The sequence below is a fragment of the Crinia signifera genome, chromosome 1, assembly GCF_055691185.1.
Source record: "Crinia signifera chromosome 1, ASM5569118v1, whole genome shotgun sequence".
Taxonomy (NCBI): domain Eukaryota; kingdom Metazoa; phylum Chordata; class Amphibia; order Anura; family Myobatrachidae; genus Crinia; species Crinia signifera.
The window spans coordinates 433409103-433430774 of record NC_139217.1 but is presented as its reverse complement, the minus strand read 5'-3'; the positions used below and the strand labels follow the sequence as shown (position 1 = coordinate 433430774).

At 43.4% G+C, this 21672-nt stretch overlaps 1 protein-coding gene across 2 annotated transcripts in view; it reads right to left on the bottom strand.

The window, feature by feature from the left end:
- ADAMTS6 (ADAM metallopeptidase with thrombospondin type 1 motif 6) overlaps positions 1-21672 on the bottom strand; it is a 288122-nt gene that overhangs the window by 22544 nt on the left and 243906 nt on the right. For both annotated transcript variants that reach the window (XM_083152973.1, XM_083152982.1), the window contains exons 19-22: positions 21354-21517; positions 20650-20788; positions 8370-8499; positions 966-1170 (exon numbers count right to left, since the gene is read on the bottom strand). In XM_083152973.1, the coding sequence (XP_083009099.1) occupies positions 966-1170; positions 8370-8499; positions 20650-20788; positions 21354-21517 (638 nt within the window). The remainder of the gene's footprint in view (positions 1-965; positions 1171-8369; positions 8500-20649; positions 20789-21353; positions 21518-21672) is intronic.

The window sequence follows — 21672 nt, the reverse complement described above, 5'->3', positions numbered from 1 at the left end:
CGCTGTCACAGCTCGCAAAAGTCATTGAATACACCCCAAAGTAGAAGGTGATAACGCACCATCCAATCAGCGATGTTTGAAATATTACAGTTAGGAGTTGATTGGCTGGTGCGTTTTCACCTTCCACTTGATCTCCAATTCATCTCTTCACCAGGCTTAATACATCTGCCCCTTTATTAGGCTTGATAGATATCCCTGTTACATCATAACTGTCAACATTTCTGCAGGTTTAAAAATGATGAGCTCTCAATTTATTTTGTATCTGCTCGCACATTAGCCTTCAGGAAATAAGCACTAAAAGGATGGGAAAACCTGTAAAAGTGTCCGTTAGGATGTGTAAAGACGGTTGGTGACTTGTTTCATTTGTGTAACACATCTTTCCTAGCCCAGGGCTGTTACGGTTAGGAATGTGTACATCTGTAGTTTATGTAAGTACGTTCTAGAATCTGTATAAAACTTGTATCGTACAGCATCACCCAAAAACTCTGCCATTGCAGTCCTGGTTTTAAGAATATGCATGTTTGAGCAGCGGTAACTGAATGAGTACCTCAGGCAATGTGATTTAACCATCTGGACTGTAGATTGGATACCCCAAAACCTGGACTGTGATGGCGGAACTTGTGAAACTCGGCCATACAGGTTTGTTGCTAAGTTGTGTTCTAACATTGTACTGGCCAAGTCATTTAGAAAAAACTGTAAACAATTGTTTAGTCTATGTGAACGTATTATTTTTTAATTAATGTATATTTAATTGCAGCAACAATCAAGCTAATCCTCTACATCCTAGTGTTTTTCACATTTACTGAGAAAGAAATGATCACAGAGGACACAGGAACAGACAGGGGGATGGACTATGTGAAAAGACCAAAATGTTCTCCTCTTTGGAAGAATACCAGCTAACACATTATACAGTGCACTGTGATAGAAATGTTGGCAGATTGTGACAAGGCGTATGCCGTTCTTACTTCAGACCAGTCCAAAGCAATCCATTGAGGGGGGCAAGACTGATTATTACACGCCTCTTTCTCAATTGGCCGGTGCGTCAAGCAGCTGATGTCGTCCAGTGTCTCCTCTTCAGATGGTCCGACCCTCCGAATGCAAAGCACTGTGCGTGTGCGCATTCCCCCGTCACAAGTCTTACTGCACTCCGACCAATCACCTATAAACCACCTATGGGAAGGAGGACATAAATGTAATTGCTTAAATGTACCAGACACATGGAAATCTATATGCGGGACTCTCTCCACACAGGCTATGATCAGACATAGAACAATGCAGATCTTGACATTGAGTGACGCATCACTGAAGGCACTAGGCAAATTCCTTGAGATACTGTACTGTGACCCCCCTCCCCCACCAGTGCCATTGAGGGGGAGGGGAGCGGGTACTTATTACAAGGAGCCGGGCAGTGTGGAGTAGAGGGGTCAGGCTGCAGCAGCACAGCCTTTTTCACCCGTTAAGCACACTCTGCTCAGTGCCGTGTGCTGAGCAGGGGAGAGCGGCTGCAGCAGCCTGTCCTCTCTCCCTGGTCGGTCACTCAAAATTTACCCACACCCCCTGTTAAATTGATTTCTTTTCCCTTTTTTTTTTACAAGGGCGTGGCCACACCCCCTCCCATTGGCCATGCCCCTTTTTACCGGGGCCCTCCAGCGCTTTCGACGGACCTGCCCCCACCCCCTGTCATCTGTACATGCAGCTCAATCTGACAATATCATCAGACACTTCATATACATAGAGGAGGGTGGTTGACATCACTGACCAATATCCTGATGGATATCAGTCAGTGTGTATGCACTGTGTCGTTCTCCAAAAATACCGCCACAGGTATTGCTCAGTGTGTACCCAGCGCTACACGTCTACAGTACTATGACACTAATCTGTGCAGTAATCCGAAATGTAGATGAAAAAACCTGTCACGCCAGAAGGGATGCAGGTCCGGGTGGGAGAACGACTTAAGTCACATGACTCTCGCTTTGTCAGCGTTCCAGTGTTTTCTAGAAACTGACAAATCATCTGCAGGGCATATATGCATTTTCCGAGAAACGCTAAAATCTGCTCTGACTGCTCAGTATAGAACGTGCCAAATAAAATGATATCATTGTCATGTTTATGTATCACGGCATAGAATAATGCTGACTGATTACTTCCGTTACACATATAAGCTCCGGTGTGTTCATAGTGTCAGCACTGTTGCATAAAATCGATTTAACCTTTTCACTGGTATAGAGGTTGTGACTGTGTCATGGGTCTCTAGCACAATAAAGGAATAAAGAAAACAAGGGAACAAATGCTCTCCAAATCTGGGAACATGCCGGAAATGTTACATAGGACATCTATTCTGTCACAGATAATATTTTGTGTTTTGCCGGCTCTATGAAAAAGATGTGTAATAAGCAGACTGCCAGCTTTATTCAATGTGTATTAGAGAATCACACTCTTCATTATCACATGCGGACACTCTGGCAGTACCATTTACAAGGCAGATAGATGCTATGGTATGTATTAAACTATGAGACATCTATTTATCATTTATTGAGAAGGGATTTGGTCACTAGGTATACAAGCATTAAGTCGACATCACTAGGTTGACTCGCATGAAGGACGACATGCAGGAAGGTCGACATGGGCTAGGTTGACAGGGTCATTAGATCGACACAAGTATAAGGTTGACATGGGGAAGGTCCACAGTCAAAAGGTCGACATGGGCTTTTTCACTTTTTTTTGAGCCGACATGTGCCGACAGGACGGTATTTCATGCCCTACCATTCACTAGGGCGCGGTGGGAGAATAAAATAGTGTGCCCGAAGCATGGCGAGCGTAGCGAGGTATGCGAGGAGACGTGGTGCTATGTTTCAGTGTCCATATCGATTGTGTCGACATTCAGGACAAAAAAAAAGGTGAAAAACCCATGTTGACCTAATGCTTGTGTCGACCTAATGACCCTGTCAACCTTCAGTCATGTCTATCCAATGATCCATACCCATTGAGAGAGACTGTGTAAAATAACAATGTAAAAGCATGAGCCATGTCTGCAGGGGTTAAAGTGAGGGGGAACGGGGTGGAAATGAGTTCCACCACCTATAATGGTCGGGGTCCCGACTGTCGGGACCCCGTCCGGCACCCTGCCAAAAACCCTACCACTGGCCCTGTCTCTGCCTAATGAGGAGAGGGGAGGAGGGTAATTAGGTGGCAGTGGCATAGAGAAATGAGTTCCCCCACCTCTGCATGACCACTTTATGCCCTGCATTTCTAATATTGTACGTAGTAATGATATGGCACGTGAGCGATGAGCAGGGTAATTGGGGCACACTCAATGCTTGCCTCAATAGAGGACATTATTGGTAGAGAGCGCAGATCCCCAGGGAGAGATTTCTGGCTGCACAGGCTTAGCGAGAGAGAGAGAGAGAGAGAGACGTTGTCCCACTAAGGTTCAGAAAAGGCTGCTTCTAATAAAATGATTCCAAATGTTTTTTGAGACACTTCATCCTTCACATATGCAAAAGGAGGAATACGGTTTAGCTGGACAGATTTATCATGTTCAGGGACTGTCAGAATCCTCAGCTGTATAAATGGTAAACAGCCTTCAGCTTCAGACAGAAGCACTCCAGCAGAGACCACAATAAATCCTTAAATTAACAACAAACCTTCTCTGAGACTTAAGTCAATTCCTTCTTACTACAAAACACATTTTACTCTAGGACCCCAAGGATGTCTCTTTGTGTACATTGGACTCAGCCTCTCCTGATACCATCCATCTCCATAAACATGGATTTTCTTAGTATAATCTTATGGGGCTATATTATATTTGTATACATGAAGACTACCTGTCATCTACATGTCTGTAACCATTTTTTGGCTCATTTTTTATGAATTTGACTTATTCCTAGTAAAAGCAATTATCTGCTTTCTCAGAAAACGGATTCAGTCCAAACTGCATGTATGAGGTACAGTAGGTATGATACAGTAGGACTGCGTGCATGAGGGACAGTAGGTGTGATACAGTAGGACTACATGTATGAGGTACAGTAGGTATGATACAGTAGGACTACATGTATGAGGTACAGTAGGTGTGATACAGTAGGACTGCATGTATGAGGTACAGTAGGTATGATACAGTAGGACTGCGTGCATGAGGGACAGTAGGTATGACACAGTAGGACTGCGTGTATGAGTTACATAAAGTATGAGACAATAGGACTGCGTACATGAGGTACAGTAGGTATAATACAGTAGGACTGCGTGCATGAGGTACAATAGGTATTATACAGTAGGACTACGTGCATGAGGTACAGTAGATATGATACAGTAGGACTATGTGCATGAGGTACAATAGGTATAAAAGTATAGGACTACATGCATGAGGTACAGTAGGTATGATACAGTAGGACTGCGTGCATGAGGTACAGAAGGTATGATACAGTAGGACTGCATGCATGAGGTACAGTAGGTATGATACAGTAGGACTGTGTGCATGAGGTACAGTAGGTACGATACAGTAGGACTATGTGCATGAGGTACAAAAGGTATAAAAGTATAGGACTACATGCATGAGGTACATTAGGTACGATACAGTAGGACTGCGTGCATGAGGTACAGTAGGTATGATACAGTAGGACTGCGTGCATGAGGTACAGTAGGTATAATACAGTAGGACTGCATGCATGAGGTACAGTAGGTATGATATTATAGGACTGCATGCATGAGGTACAGTAGGTATGATATTATAGGACTGCATGCATGAGGTACAGTAGGTATTATACAGTAGGACTGCGTGCATGAGGTACAGTAGGTATGATACAGTAGGACTGCGTGCATGAGGTACAGTAGGTATGATACAGTAGGACTGCATGCATGAGGTACAGTAGGTATGATACAGTAGGACTGCATGCATGAGGTACAGTAGGTATGATACAGCAGGACTGCGTGCATGAGGTACAGTAGATATGATACAGTAGGACTATGTGCATGAGGTACAATAGGTATAAAAGTATAGGACTACATGCATGAGGTACAGTAGGTACGATACAGTAGGACTGCGTGCATGAGGTACAGTAGGTATGATACAGTAGGACTGCGTGCATGAGGTACAGTAGGTATGATACAGTAGGACTGCATGCATGAGGTACAGTAGGTATGATACAGCAGGACTGCGTGCATGAGGTACAGTAGGTATGATACAGTAGGACTGTGTGCATGGGGTACAGTAGGGATCATATAGTAGGACTGCGTGCATGAGGTACAGTAGGACTGCGTGCATGAGGTACAGTAGGTATAATACAGTAGGACTGCATGCATGAGGTACAGTAGGTATGATATTATAGGACTGCATGCATGAGGTACAGTAGGTATTATACAGTAGGACTGCGTGCATGAGGTACAGTAGGTACGATACAGTAGGACTGCGTGTATGAGGTACAGTAGGTATGATACAGTAGGACTGCGTGCATGAGGTACAGTAGGTATGATACAGTAGGACTGCATGCATGAGGTACAGTAGGTACGATACAGTAGGACTGTGTGCATGAGGTACAGTAGGTATGATACAGTAGGACTGCATGCATGAGGTACAGTAGGTATGATACAGCAGGACTGCGTGCATGAGGTACAGTAGATATGATACAGTAGGACTATGTGCATGAGGTACAATAGGTATAAAAGTATAGGACTACATGCATGAGGAACAGTAGGTACGATACAGTAGGACTGCGTGCATGAGGTACAGTAGGTATGATACAGTAGGACTGCGTGCATGAGGTACAGTAGGTATGATACAGTAGGACTGCATGCATGAGGTACAGTAGGTATAATACAGCATGACTGCGTGCATGAGGTACAGTAGGTACGATACAGTGGGACTGTGTGCATGGGGTACAGTAGGGATCATATAGTAGGACTGCGTGCATGAGGTACAGTAGGACTGCGTGCATGAGGTACAGTAGGTATAATACAGTAGGACTGCATGCATGAGGTACAGTAGGTATGATATTATAGGACTGCATGCATGAGGTACAGTAGGTATTATACAGTAGGACTGCGTGCATGAGGTACAGTAGGTATTATACAGTAGGACTGCATGCATGAGGTACAGTAGGTATTATACAGTAGGACTGCGTGCATGAGGTACAGTAGGTACGATACAGTAGGATTGTGTGCATGAGGTACAGTAGGTACGATACAGTAGGACTGTGTGCATGAGGTACAGTAGGTACGATACAGTAGGACTGTGTGCATGAGGTACAGTAGGTACGATACAGTAGGACTGTGTGCATGAGGTACAGTAGGTACGATACAGTAGGACTGTGTGCATGAGGTACAGTAGGTACGATACAGCAGGACTGCGTGCATGAGGTACAGCAGGTACGATACAGTAGGACTGTGTGCATGAGGTACAGTAGGTATGATACAGCAGGACTGCGTGCATGAGGTACAGTAGGTACGATACAGTAGGACTGTGTGCATGAGGTACAGTAGGTATGATACAGTAGGACTGCGTGCATGAGGTACAGTAGGTATGATACAGTAGGACTGCATGCATGAGGTACAGTAGGTACGATACAGTAGGACTGTGTGCATGAGGTACAGTAGGTATGATACAGTAGGACTGCATGCATGAGGTACAGTAGGTATGATACAGCAGGACTGCGTGCATGAGGTACAGTAGATATGATACAGTAGGACTATGTGCATGAGGTACAATAGGTATAAAAGTATAGGACTACATGCATGAGGAACAGTAGGTACGATACAGTAGGACTGCGTGCATGAGGTACAGTAGGTATGATACAGTAGGACTGCGTGCATGAGGTACAGTAGGTATGATACAGTAGGACTGCATGCATGAGGTACAGTAGGTATAATACAGCATGACTGCGTGCATGAGGTACAGTAGGTACGATACAGTGGGACTGTGTGCATGGGGTACAGTAGGGATCATATAGTAGGACTGCGTGCATGAGGTACAGTAGGACTGCGTGCATGAGGTACAGTAGGTATAATACAGTAGGACTGCATGCATGAGGTACAGTAGGTATGATATTATAGGACTGCATGCATGAGGTACAGTAGGTATTATACAGTAGGACTGCGTGCATGAGGTACAGTAGGTATTATACAGTAGGACTGCATGCATGAGGTACAGTAGGTATTATACAGTAGGACTGCGTGCATGAGGTACAGTAGGTACGATACAGTAGGATTGTGTGCATGAGGTACAGTAGGTACGATACAGTAGGACTGTGTGCATGAGGTACAGTAGGTACGATACAGTAGGACTGTGTGCATGAGGTACAGTAGGTACGATACAGTAGGACTGTGTGCATGAGGTACAGTAGGTACGATACAGTAGGACTGTGTGCATGAGGTACAGTAGGTACGATACAGTAGGACTGTGTGCATGAGGTACAGTAGGTATGATACAGCAGGACTGCGTGCATGAGGTACAGTAGGTACGATACAGTAGGACTGTGTGCATGAGGTACAGTAGGTACGATACAGTAGGACTGTGTGCATGAGGTACAGTAGGTACGATACAGCAGGACTGCGTGCATGAGGTACAGCAGGTACGATACAGTAGGACTGTGTGCATGAGGTACAGTAGGTACGATACAGTAGGACTGTGTGCATGAGGTACAGTAGGTACGATACAGTAGGACTGTGTGCATGAGGTACAATAGGTATGATACAGTAGGACTGCGTGCATGAGGTACAGTAGGTATGATACAGTAGGACTGCGTACATGGGGTACAGTAAATATGATACAATAGGACTGTGCATGAGGTACAGTAGGTACGATACAGTAGGACTGTGTGCATGAGGTACAGTAGGTACGATACAGTAGGACTGTGTGCATGAGGTACAGTAGGTACGATACAGTAGGACTGTGTGCATGAGGTACAGTAGGTATGATATAGTAGGACTGTGTGCATGAGGTACAGTAGGTACGATACAGTAGGACTGTGTGCATGAGGTACAGTAGGTATGATACAGTAGGACTGTGTGCATGAGGTACAGTAGGTATGATACAGCAGGACTGCGTGCATGAGGTACAGTAGGTACGATACAGTAGGAATGTGTGCATGAGGTACAGTAGGTACGATACAGTAGGACTGTGTGCATGAGGTACAGTAGGTACGATACAGTAGGACTGCGTGCATGAGGTACAGTAGGTATTATACCATATTATTGGTCCTTGTGATTACATTTACTCGTGGGCACAAAATATAAATTTATGCCAGTGAAACAGGTGGTTTATATTCTACAGGTGTTCCTGAAAATACTTATCTCATGATGATTAATGATGCTTCCATCTGACTGGTTCCCACATCTATCTATGACAATGATTGTCCATACAAGCAGAATAGGATACTTACTCAGGTGGGCAAAGCTCTGTATTACAGTCCCTCTGGTTCTCCGGAGGTTTGCTGTCCAAATCACAGTAATTATTCTGCACAATGGAGTTGTCATCCAGTCTTTTACACACCACTTCTTGCTTCTGTATACCTGAAAAACAAGGCTTTTAATCAGATTATAAATACCACACAAAGAACGAGGTCTGCAGGAACAGTTACGTACCACACTGCCTTTCTGATGCTATCTATTTTACATGGTTTTATAATCTGTAGGAAAGTTATTTATTTTTTGATTACCAGTAAATTATATAGCACACATATATTCCACAGCACCTTATAGAGAACATTCACATCAGTCCCTACCCCGTGGAGCTAACACTCTATTATCCCTACCACGTGCACTAACACACTCTGGTTATTTTGTTGTCAGGAACCGATTAACGCCTGCATATATATATATTTGGAGTCTGAGAAGAAATCTGAGAACGTGGTGGAAACCCACGCAACTAAAGAGAGACTATACAAACTACACACAGTAAGGGCCTTGTTGGTAATAGAACCCAAGACCTCAGAGCTGTGAGGCAGGAATGCTATTCATTATATCATGCATTACTAAACACATCTATTAGGCAGTGGCATTGTTAGGTGAGTGCGGGAGGCTCCTGGGAGTCGCCCTTTGAGGAGTGTCAGCAAAATGCCAGCTCCTCCTCAGTGATAGGAGCTGGGTGTTGCATTGTAACATTACATGCAGCACTTCGCTCCGGTAACAGTGTAGGAGGTGGTGGTGTTTGTGGGAAACCCAGCATCTCCCAGACCCCTGGAGTGACGCAGGAGCAAAGGGGGGCTTATAGCGCCCCTGTATTAGGAAAAAAGGATTGTCCTCCTTCTGCACTAGAGTTGCTGGAACATTAAGGGGCAGACTAGATGGGCCAAGTGATTCTTAGTGATTAGCGAACTGTACATAGGGCATGATTCAGACTCGCTCGCTAAGCAGCATTCTTTTTGTGGCCTAGGGAGTGGGTAAACACTGCCTGCCAGCAGGGTGAACACCCGCTCCCCTCTGCTGACTGAATGCCCGCGGCAGCATGCAAATCAATGTGTACGCTGACACATCCATTCGCATGCTGGGGTACGGGCAAAAAATTATTTGTTGGTCACCATCGAATGATTTTTTTACCTGTTTGCAAATAAAAGTCAATGTAGAATGACTTTTAATTGACTCGGATCTTAAGTAGAGACAAAGTTATTAATCTACTTGTAAGGACATACAGTAGAGACAGGGTATACATCTTATTGTAAGGACATACAGTAGAGACAGGGTATTCATCTTCTTGTAAGGACATACAGTAGAGACAGGGTATACATCTTATTGTAAGGACATACAGTAGGGACAGGGTATACATCTTCTTGTAAGGACATACAGTATAGACAAGGGTATTCATCTTCTTGGAGGGAATACAGTAGGGACAAGTGTATTCATCTTCTTGGAGGACATACAGTAGAGACAGGTTATTCATCTTCTTGGAGGACATACAGTATAGACAAGTGTATTCATCTTCTTGGAGGACATACAGTATAGACAAGTGTATTAATCTTCTTGGAGGACATACAGTAGAGACAGGTTATTCATCTTCTTGGAGGACATACAGTAGAGACAGGTTATTCATCTTCTTGGAGGACATACAGTATAGACAAGGGTATACATCTTCTTGGAGGGCATACAGTAGGGACAAGTGTATTCATCTTCTTGGAGGACATACAGTATAGACAGGGTATACATCTTCTTGGAGGACATACAGTAGAGACAGGTTATTCATCTTCTTGGAGGACATACAGTATAGAGAAGTGTATTAATCTTCTTGGAGGACATACAGTATAGACAGGGTATACATCTTCTTGGAGGACATACAGTAGAGACAGGTTATTCATCTTCTTGGAGGACATACAGTATAGACAAGTGTATTCATCTTCTTGAAAGACATACAGTAGATACAAGGGTATTCATCTTCTTGGAGGGCATACAGTAGATACAAGGGTATTCATCTTCTTGGAGGGCATACAGTAGATACAAGGGTATACATCTTCTTGGAGAACATACAGTAGATACAAGGGTATACGTCTTCTTGGAGGACATACAGTAGAGACAAGGTATTCATCTTCCTGGAGGACATGCAGTAGGGACAAGTGTATACATCTTCTTGGAGGACATGCAGTATAGACAGGGTATTCATCTTCTTGTAAGGACATACAGTAGGCACAAGTATATACATCTTCTTGGAGGACATGCAGTATAGACAGGGTATACATCTTTTTGGAGGACATACAGCAGAGACATGTGTATTCATCTTCTTGGAGGACATACAGTAGAGACATGTGTATTCATCTTTGGAGGACATACAGTAGGCACAATATATACATCTTCTTGGAGGACATGCAGTAGAAAAAAGGGTATTCATCTTCTTGGAGGACACACAGTAGGCAAAAGTGTATACATCTTCTTGGAGGGCATACAGTAGACACAAGGGTATTCATCTTCTTGAAGGACATACAGTAGAGACAAGGGTATTCATCTTCTTGGAGGACATACAGTAGATACAGGGTATACATCTTCTTAGAGAACATACAGTAGAGACAAGGGTATTCATCTTCTTGGAAGACATACAGTAGAGACAGAATATTTTTCTTCTCAGAGACCACGCAATAAATGCACTGCTTATATTATTCTCAGAGGACATACAGTAGAGACAGGGTATTCATCTTCTTGGAGGACATACAGTAGAGACAGGGTATTCATCTTCTTGGAGGACATACAGTAGAGACAGGGTATTCATCTTCTTGGAGGACATACAGTAGAGACAGGGTATTCATCTTCTTGGAGGGCATACAGTTGAGACAGGGTATTCATCTTCTTGGAGGACATACAGTAGAGACAGGGTATTCATCTTCTTGGAGGACATACAGTAGAGACAAGGGTATTCATCTTCTTGGAAGACATACAGTAGAGACAGCATATTTTTCTTCTCAGAGACCACACAATAAATGCACTGCTTATATTATTCTCAGAGGACATACAGTAGAGACAGGGTATTCATCTTCTTGGAGGACATACAGTAGAGACAGGGTATTCATCTTCTTGGAGGACATACAGTAGAGACAAGGGTATTCATCTTCTTGGACGACATACAGTAGAGACAGGGTATTCATCTTCTTGGAGGACATACAGTAGAGACAGCATATTTTTCTTCTCAGAGACCACACAATAAATGCACTGCTTATATTATTCTCAGAGGACATACAGTAGAGACAGGGTATTCATCTTCTTGGAGGACATACAGTAGAGACAGGGTATTCATCTTCTTGGAGGACATACAGTAGAGACAGGGTATTCATCTTCTTGGACGACATACAGTAGAGACAGGGTATTCATCTTCTTGGAGGACATACAGTAGAGACAAGGGTATTCATCTTCTTGGAGGACATACAGTAGAGACAAGGGTATTCATCTTCTTGGAGGACATACAGTAGAGACAAGGGTATTTTTCTTCTCAGAAAACACACAGCAAAGGCACTGCTTATATTCTTCTTAGTAGATATACAGTGGAAGATACAAAAGATGGCGAAAGAAAACCCCTGTTTTTTAAAACATGCATTGTATTAATTCTAATAAAAATGATTTGGTACACTCCAGAAAAGGATATTGTGCTTTTCTTAAACAGTCCATGTATAAGGAAGATTCCTTAATAAGTGAGGCATGGTTAACAGAAGTATTAAATGTAGATTCCAGGTAGGATCAATTTGGGGTGATCAAAGAATTCCCTGATGAAACGTTAGTAGATATTAGTAGTGATATAGTAGCTCATTTGCTATTGTAATTAATAATTGATAATTAGAGGGGTAAATTTACTAAGATGGGAGTTCTATTGAAAATGGGATGTTGCCCATAGCAACCAATAAGATTGTATTATCTTCTAAAATGTGCTAAATAAATAAGAAGTAGACTCTGATTGGTTGATATGGGCAACATCCCATTTACAGTAGAACGTGCACCTTACTAAATTTACCCCATAGTTGGGTATTTTGGTTTTACTACATACCTCGAGCTCTAAGAATATTTGTTAATTTAATTTGGGAAATACTATTGCTACCAGAGATGATAAATCTCCCAGGTACTGTAGGTTAGCATACCTAACGGTGAAAACAGGGGCGTGGCCTTGCGGGAGCACCGTGAGTACAGGCCAAGCTCCCTACCAGCTAGGCCATGCCTCCAAAAGTTTGTCGCTTGCTGTATCAAATGTTGGGAGGTATGGTTTAGCTCAGGGTTGCCGACTTGCAAAAAATCCTCTCCGGGAGAAGCCCGGAGAGGAATCTTTCATTACGAGTTTGGGGGCAGGGGCTTAACGGTGACATCATTAAGCCCTGCCCCCATTACGGCAAATAGCCGAAATAACTGATCTCCATGGAGGGGGCGGGGCAAAAATGACACGATTGTGCCATTTTAGCTCCGCCCCCTCCTCTGAGACCCGCGGATTGCGGCATTTAAATGCCGCGATCGGGGGGACTCAGTGGGGGTCCCCCTGATTCCGGGAGGGTTGCCCACCATTCCGGGGGCCGTGAGGGGGGACCCGATTTTCGGGAGACTCCCGCAAATTCCGGGAGGGTCGGCAACCCTGGTTTAGCTATAACAATATTCTGACATCTAACTTATTTTTAGTTCTAATCAGGTTCCAAAATGTTTACCCACTTTTGTGACACTTCTAATATATGCTTCAGTGTGGTAGACCAGAAGATTTTAGCATTTTCTGCAAACAGAACAACTCATTGAGCTTCCATAAAAGATAAACTCATCTCCCACTCTAATTAGGCCTCCTTTACTCTAGAACACAGGTCTTCAACCTATGACCCTCCAGATGTTGTGGAACTACATGTCCCAGCATGCCGAGGGGTTTTGGCATGCTCTTATAGGAAAAAATGCATGTTGGAACATGTAGTTTCACAACATCTGGAGGGCCACAGGTTGAAGACCCATGCTCTAGAACTTGTCTGAGACCACGATTTCCCTCCACTCTAATTAGGCCTCCTTTACTCTAGAACACAGGTCTTCAACCTGTGGCCCTCCAGATGTTGTGGAACTACATGTCCCAGCATGCCGAGGGTTTTTGGCATGCTCTTATAGGAAAAAATGTATGTTGGAACATGTAGTTTCACAACATCTGGAGGGCCACAGGTTGAAGACCCATGCTCTAGAACTTGTCTGAGACCACGATTTCCCTCCAGATAATGGGAAAAACATTGCTAAATAAATTAATTCAAACTCTCATAATTACAAGCAGCTACACAACAAACACAGAGCTTTTCAATCCACCAGATTTACTGCTCATAATAAAACAGTGTCTTCTTGAAGTCAAAAGTTAAGTGATTATGTGACAGTTTCTCCTGCATGGATTGCAGATGTTCCTCAGAATTCCATCTCAGTTTCCATGACTTAAATGTAAATTATGGGACACCTTAAACATCCCTTTTTAAAGGGCAGCAGCAAAAATAAATTTTGGTATAGGATTACAGTTCTCTAGGATAACAATGCCAAGACCTGGTGACTTGTGCATCAATAAAACCGTAACAAGCTGGTTAACCCAGACATTCCTTCTGCCAGCCTCATCCAATCATGGCACGTACATCCTTTAGCCAATATCTTTGCCTTCTCAGTGGAAAAAAAAGTGGTTTTCATTTCAAAGTATTTTTTCCAATATACTAATTTATAAACACAATTTTCATTAAATGAGAGTTTAGGAGCATCGTAATGTATCTTCATTTCCTGCGCTTCATTTTCTTTCATTGCAGTTCTTAGGTTAGAACGGAAAAAGTTCCTAATGAATTTAATGGCAACAGAATGGTCAACATTTGTTTTAAAAAAATAAATAAATACATGGACAGTAGCACCCAGATACAGGTAGTTTTTCTTTGCCCAAAATGTGAAAATATAAAATTAAATATTCTGTTCAAAAACAAGGGTTCAAACGCAAGTAGACTTTTAAATGACAACGAGCAGTTTTCTTTTTTCCATTTTTAAAGTCTTAGTACAAAGTTCTAGAATGTGCTGTGAGGAGTACGGATGAGCGGGGAGTTTATGTTATCGTATAACACTAACCTAAGGTATATATATATAACAACAGCCTGAACGCTATAGACTATGTATACTGTTGCAGGATTTAAGATAGCCATGTCAGCCCCATGTAAACTTGGATTGGTATCTTTAATTCATCCAGGAAAATACTACAACAGCAAATCATTTTGGGAAAGATGTATTAAGTCTTGGAGAGAAAAAAAGTGAAGAGAGATGAAGTACCAACTAATCAGCTTCTGTCATTTTACTGACTGTGTTAGAAAAAGAACAAATTGGAAGCTTATGTATTGGTGCTTATTGCACTACACACTCAGGTGGGCTAAGAACGTAACATTGGGCCTAATGATTGCAGGGCAAATTTGTTCTCAAAATGGGCAAAACCATTCTGGGGCAGATGGAACATGTGCAGAGAGAATTAGATTTGGGTGACTTATTTCGATTCTGTGCAGAGTAAATACTGGCTGCTTCATTTTTACACTGCAATTTAAATTTCTACCCTCCCGGAATGCACACCCTACCCAAATTTAACTCTCTCTACACATGTTATATCTGCCCCACCTGCAGTGCACACGGTTTTGATCATTTTATCCTGAAATGAAGTCTGAATTAGGCCCAAAGTCCCCTCACTTCTAGATGTCTTTAGATGAGACAAATCTTTGCAACATTTTATAGAAAAAACCTGCCAAGTTTAAACATGAGAATCGGGGTCCAACAATGGTAGTCGGGGTTCTGTATGTTTTTTCCATTATCATGTAAAACATGTTTGAAATTGTATTAAGGACAATGTTAAAATGCTTAAAACTGCATTATTAGCATGTTGGCATGTCGCGTTCCGCTTAACAGTTTCAGGGGGGAGTTGCCGCTGTAACAGAAAGGAAACACCAACAATGACAACTCAACCGGCCCCTAACAGCAGCCCAATCTTGGCCTGCACTCGCAGCTCTATGTTACCGCCCCAAAAAAATCAGGGTACTTGTGTAGTTTGGCGGCGCCCATCGCATCGCATACCATAAGGCATACGATGGTATGCGATGCGACGCGATATCGCGCGATATTGTACAATGCCATACAATTTTAAAATTGTATGACATTGTATATGGCATACAATGCCATACAATGCGATGCGATGCGATTAAACCTTGTATAAGCACCCTAATGGGTGCTTACAATGTTAAATGCACCCCCCCGCCACTATAAACGTGAACCCGAAGGGTGGCGAGCGCAGCGAGCCCGCGAGGGGTGGCGGTACGCGTCCTCCGACCTTTTCATACCCCCACTATCCACGTCGGCGTGGAGTTGAGAATAGAAAGTGTGGCGAGCGCAGCAAACCACCGAGCCCGAAGCGTGGCGAGCGCAGAGCGCCCCGCGAGAGGACGCGGATACCTGTGAAGGCCGCGAGGTGACTCCTATACCTGTGAAGGTATCCGCGTCCCCTCGCCACGCTTCGGGCTTGGTGGCTCGCTGCGCTCGCCACACTTTCTATTTTCAACTCCACGCCGATGTGAATAGTGGGGGTATGAAAAGGTCGGAGGACGCGTACCGCCGCCCCTCACGGGCTCGCTGCGCTCGCCACGCTTCGGGTTCACGTTTATAGTGAAGGGGTGGCGTGGGGGTGCATTTAACATTGTAAGCACCCATTAGGGTGCTTAAAAGCACCCTTTAGGGTGCTTATCCAATCTTTCATCACATAGGGGGCAAAAATCACGTCGCATCGCATGCCATCGGGTGCATGGCATGCGATTAAAAAATCGCGCGATGGAGATCGGGGGCGCCGCCAAAATACACAAGTACCAGGAGCTACCGGAATTTCTGTATACAGACCCGCATACCGGCATGTACTTATGGAGGAAGCTAATTACATCAACCCCGCTGCATGTTGAAATCGTAACCACAATAAATCTCAGTTTTAATTTTGGTCTGTGGAGTGACATTCCCCATCTGCATTCCAAGTGTCGCCCCACAGCCATCATGTGGACATGCATCTACTGTATGTGTACATGAGAAATGGTCGCACAGATGCATCTACTACCTCCGGGATTGTTTTTTTGTTGTAAATGCATCTGAGTTGCAATGCAATGTGACTAGTATGCACAAGGAAACTGTGCTGTGATATATGACACCTGTATATTGTATGTGACTGTATATGGAGCAGAATACAGCTTACATTGGAAACAAGTTGTGGCTGCAACATTGAAGCACTTTTACAGACTAAGAGACTCAGTTACACACAATATACAATTGTCACATATCAAATGAATCAGTTCCCCAGTGCATCATTGCTGCAACAAACTGGCTCAAGGCCCCCATACACAAGGGCAAGTCACAGGTAATTTGGACTCTTTTCATGTGATCCCAAATTGTAGGTGATTGACAGCAGGTCCGATGTAATATGTTGCTTCTGCAGCCTGCGAGTTGCACCGGCTGCAGAAGCAATCAGATGCATTGCTTCCAAGCCGAGCAGGCTTGGCTGGGATCACATGCGATATATTGCCTCACTAGATTGTAGGCTCCTCAGAGCAGGGCCCTCCTTTCCTCTTGTTGTCAAAGCTCTTCTCTTCGCATTTCACTTACAGCTCTCCCAATACTCGCACTTAGCGCCCATCTTCATCCACATCCTCATCTCCATCCTTGGCCACCAGCCCCTAGTCGTACGTTGATATTGCATGCAAAAGGACCGTATATCAACAGTGGATTGTGGGTGACTTCTCCGAGGTCACCCTAGTGTATGCCCATCTTAAGACACAATTTGGGCAAAACAGCTGCCCAACACTAGTAGTGTTTCACGGGACCTGGTGAGCTGAGACTCTCTTTTGCAATGGAAGGTTTTACAATTGAATAGGCAAAGTAACTGAACTTGCAATGCACATTACATTAGAACTGACCTGAACATCTGCTGCTGAGATGACAAGACAACTTGCTTATGTATGCAATTGCATGTTAATAGGATAAATGGACTGGTTTGGCTTTCATTTAACATGATGAAAGCAGATCACACTGAGGCTGTTAAAGCAGAATACTATCAGATGGGGATATACTACACGCAGTGACTGCCTGCAGACACACTGCAGATGGGAGCAGGGCGAGCAGAGTGGAAATTAAGGGCAATGTTAATTGTACTGCTGTTAATGGTCCTATTTTTGGCTTCTTAAAAGAAATAGTAATTATCTGTAGTGTACTGTAGTGCTTAGAGATTCACAATGGCTGGGTTAGTCCAACTAATAGCCAATAAGATCATTAGAATGGTCACAGCAGCACATATTATTTCAGCAGTATGAATGTAAGGTAGGGGGTAAGGACCTGTCTACTCAGTACAGGTGTGGACAGGGCTGCATGTGATTGGACAATGACATCATGGGGCTGATTGTGAGTGGGATGGATCTCTCAGATGCAAACTGCGACTGTTTCCATACAGTGCATGTGCAAATGGGAGCTTCTGCATTTTTGCATATTATATGTACGTCCTATTGGGAGTCAGATGGAACGTGGCTGTAAAATAGGGTGTTTCTGGGTGGCAACAATGTGAACACACGAAACGGCCCTGTCTATTGCAGTGTTGTGGCCGTGTATCAAAAGCTCTGTGTGAGTTGTGTGTGCCGGGAAGCCTGTATCTAATATATCACTTACTCACAGCCAGTGACATAGCAGTTTAAAGTGGATTGTCTGGTACCTTATGGGGGGTATGCAATACCAGATCATGGCTGTCGATCCCTCCTGACAGCAGTGATCCTGGCCCGTTTACGTTTTGCTCGACAGCAAATCGGCAGGCGGGATTCATTGTCGATCGGAGAAAAGTGGGCATGTCCATGTAAACGGGCGTGGATTGACGATCCACGACAATCCACGTCTGTCATCGGCAGAACAGGCCCGACGGCTTCTGATCCTTCTTCAGTGCTGTCGGTAAAGTCAGCATTGAATAGGGACCTACCACTATTTCCCCCGAGCGGCAGTTGACTTTATCTACTGTTGTTCCATACAATGTATTTGAGCTACCGAACAGCTGTCTGACAATCACAACATCACAAAGTGTCAAAACAATGTGAGCAGAATTACACTAATCTGCAATACCCCAAACAGTCAGCTCTTTGGAAGGAAGTATTATCCCATCTCTGTATTTTGCCAAAGGTCAAAGAAAACAAATAAAGAATTCCATCGGGCCAGTGTGCTTTTAGCAAAACGTCACAAAGGAGGCCTAGGCTTAAGTGGCAGCTGCTCATGTTGTGTCTGTCAAAAATGACAACATGTAACAGTCCCAACCGAGGTATCCTTGTGGTGATGCTGTTACATTGCACAGGGGGCTCCTGCTTAGCTGCACATATAATATGAAATGTGGCCAAATATTGGGGGATTCAGCAAACTGCTGATTACATATGAGACTTACTGTATGGGGCCTATACATGAGGGGTGCATTGGGGCAGCTTAAATATAACCATAGGCCAATTACCACATATCCCAAAGAGGGGGGCTTGCACCGGCCCTGCGTGTTTGTTAAATGTCTTGCCTACTATGTTTTATGCTTATGTTCCCCTACCTGTTATAATTTAAGACAATACACTGCTCAGTTTTCGTATCTTATTATAACTTACAGACAGTATAATGCTCTATTTCACTTACCTATTATACGTTACATATGGTATAATACTCAAGTTTCCCTATTATATATAAGTTATGTACGGTACAATACTCAGTTTCGCTTACCTATTATCAGTTATGTACGGTACAATACGCAGTTTCACTTACTTATTATAAGTTATGTACGGTACAATACGCAGTTTCCCTTACCTATTATCAGTTATGTACGGTACAATACGCACAGCGGCGTAGCTAAGTTTTGGGCGCCCCCCCGCCGTTAGGGGGGGGGGGGGGCGCCCCCCGCCGCCCATTCAAACCCCCCCAATCCCCCGCAGCCTTACCTATCAGTTATGTACGGTACAATACGCAGTTTCGCTTACCTATTATAAGTTATGTATGGTATAATACTCCGGTTCTCTGACATACTGTTATGTACGTACAGTAAAATACTCAGCTTCCCTTACCTAACATAACATAAATACAATGATTAGTTTCCCTTTCCTATTATAACTTACATATGGTATAATGTGTAGTTTCCCTTATCTATTATGACTTATGCACAATATAATGTATCCTTTACCTTTTAGGACTTACTGTATGCACAGTATTATGCTCAGTTTCCCTTACCTATTAAGGACTATGTACAGTATAATCAGGGGTTAAAGTGAGGGGGAACATTTTAGCCTCCACATTGGCCCTGCACAGTAATTGTCACAGAAAAGCATTCTAGTGTGCAGGGAATGCCAAAAACCCTACCACTGGCCCTGTCTCTGCCTAATGGGGGTAGGGAAGGGAGAGTAATTAAGCGGCATAGAGAAATGAGGGGTAGATTTATTAAGCTCGGTGAAGTGATAAATTGTCTGGTTTTTATCACCGGCCAATCAGCTCCTAACTGTGAAGTTACAGGCTTGGTTTGAAAAATGACAGGTAGGAGCTGATTGGCCGGTGATAAAAACCAGATCACCAAGCTTAACAAATCTACCCTTCTGTTCCCCCACCTCTGCATGACCACTTTCAGTCATGCGTATAATGTTTGGGTTCCCTTACCTACACTATTATGACTATTATGTACAGTACAATATGCGGTTTCCTTTACCGATCGTGACTTATATACAGTATTATGCTCTGCTTCCCTTATATTTAATGACTTTTGCACAGTATGATGCGGTTTCCCTTACCTAATACTGTGTACAGAAATTAGCCAAGTATTACCCCCCCCCCCCATTACCCCCACACTTTGCAAGACAGTTCCCCCAATTAGTACCCAAGTACCCATCACAGATATATCTCTAATAGCAAGAACTTAGAGAGTTGTCCAAACAAAAGCTGATTGGACAGGTAGTGGCCCTGTGCATTCCGAGTATTCCCCTATGGGCCAGGTAATTAGGAGCTACAAATACCTATTACCTACTGATCCACTTAAATCTCTTGCAAGAGATCCTTGAAACACAATAGGGAGAAGGGCGAAATTATCAGCAGCAGGTATAGACCCTACTGTGTCCAGCCTCAATAAACAGCCTTCGTTTGAGATGCCTTAGAGGTCCTGCCTTTATATGACCTGCTTTATTGGAACCAAATGTAGGAATCCAACAGGTGAAGCCTCTCACTCACCTCCAGCACAGGTTGCTGAACACTCGGACCAGGGAAGGTGATGCCAAGAAAATCCCACTTCATTATCTCCGCTGCCTGTCCGGGTGATGGGGACATTAAACTTATATCTGATTCCCATGTTCTGTTCTTGAAGGAGAATCTGTCAGAAAATGATTATGAGAGATTGTGAGACACGTCTGATCGAGGGGGGGGGGGGGGGGTGTTGTAAAAAGGAGGATAAATCCAAACAGATAAGTTATTAAAGCATTTTTTTGGTAATAAAACACAAGAACACTTTCACAACCTTTATTATTATTAATATACTTTATTAACTGTTATCATCCTGAGTGTATCAGTTGTTCTAAGCAAATTAAATGTCCAAGTTAAGCAATTCTTTGCCAAGCCAAAAGAATATCTCTGACGTAGAGATCAGTGAAATTTCCAGCTTCCCTGAAAGAGTGAGGGTAACATGTACTGACCATATAAGGCCGGTTGTACAACTGCGAACATTAGTCAAAAGTATTTGTAATGTTCACTAAGGCAACGGGACAATTTCAGGGAAAAGAACACAGGCGTTTCTGAAATCATCTACTGTAATGCTGTAATACCTGCGTCTAGCCAATATCAGCACAGGCTGCTGTATCCTAGCTATGAACCAAGACCTCATTGCTAGGACAGGAACTCTCCCTCCTGGAAACATTCAGTATTTACAAAAGTATCATTACCATCACTATCAGCAACTCTGTTGTTGGTCCTAAGGCTTCCAGAGATTCCGGTTCATCGGTTGGGCGTTTGTAATGGAACGCTGTCCCAGCAACATCAAATTTTCTTGGCCAGTCTATTGTCCAGGCGCCATTTATAAAATAGTCGTCGGCCTCGGATTTCAGAGCTGAGCAAAAAACAAACACAAGAACTAAACATTTTGCTGCTAAATGAAAGCACAAAAAAAAATAAAAAAAAATGTTGCTGTAAATATAAAATGCAACAACTAGGTTTCAATTATATTTCACCCCTATTCAAATGCTGTGAGATTAGATGTAAATA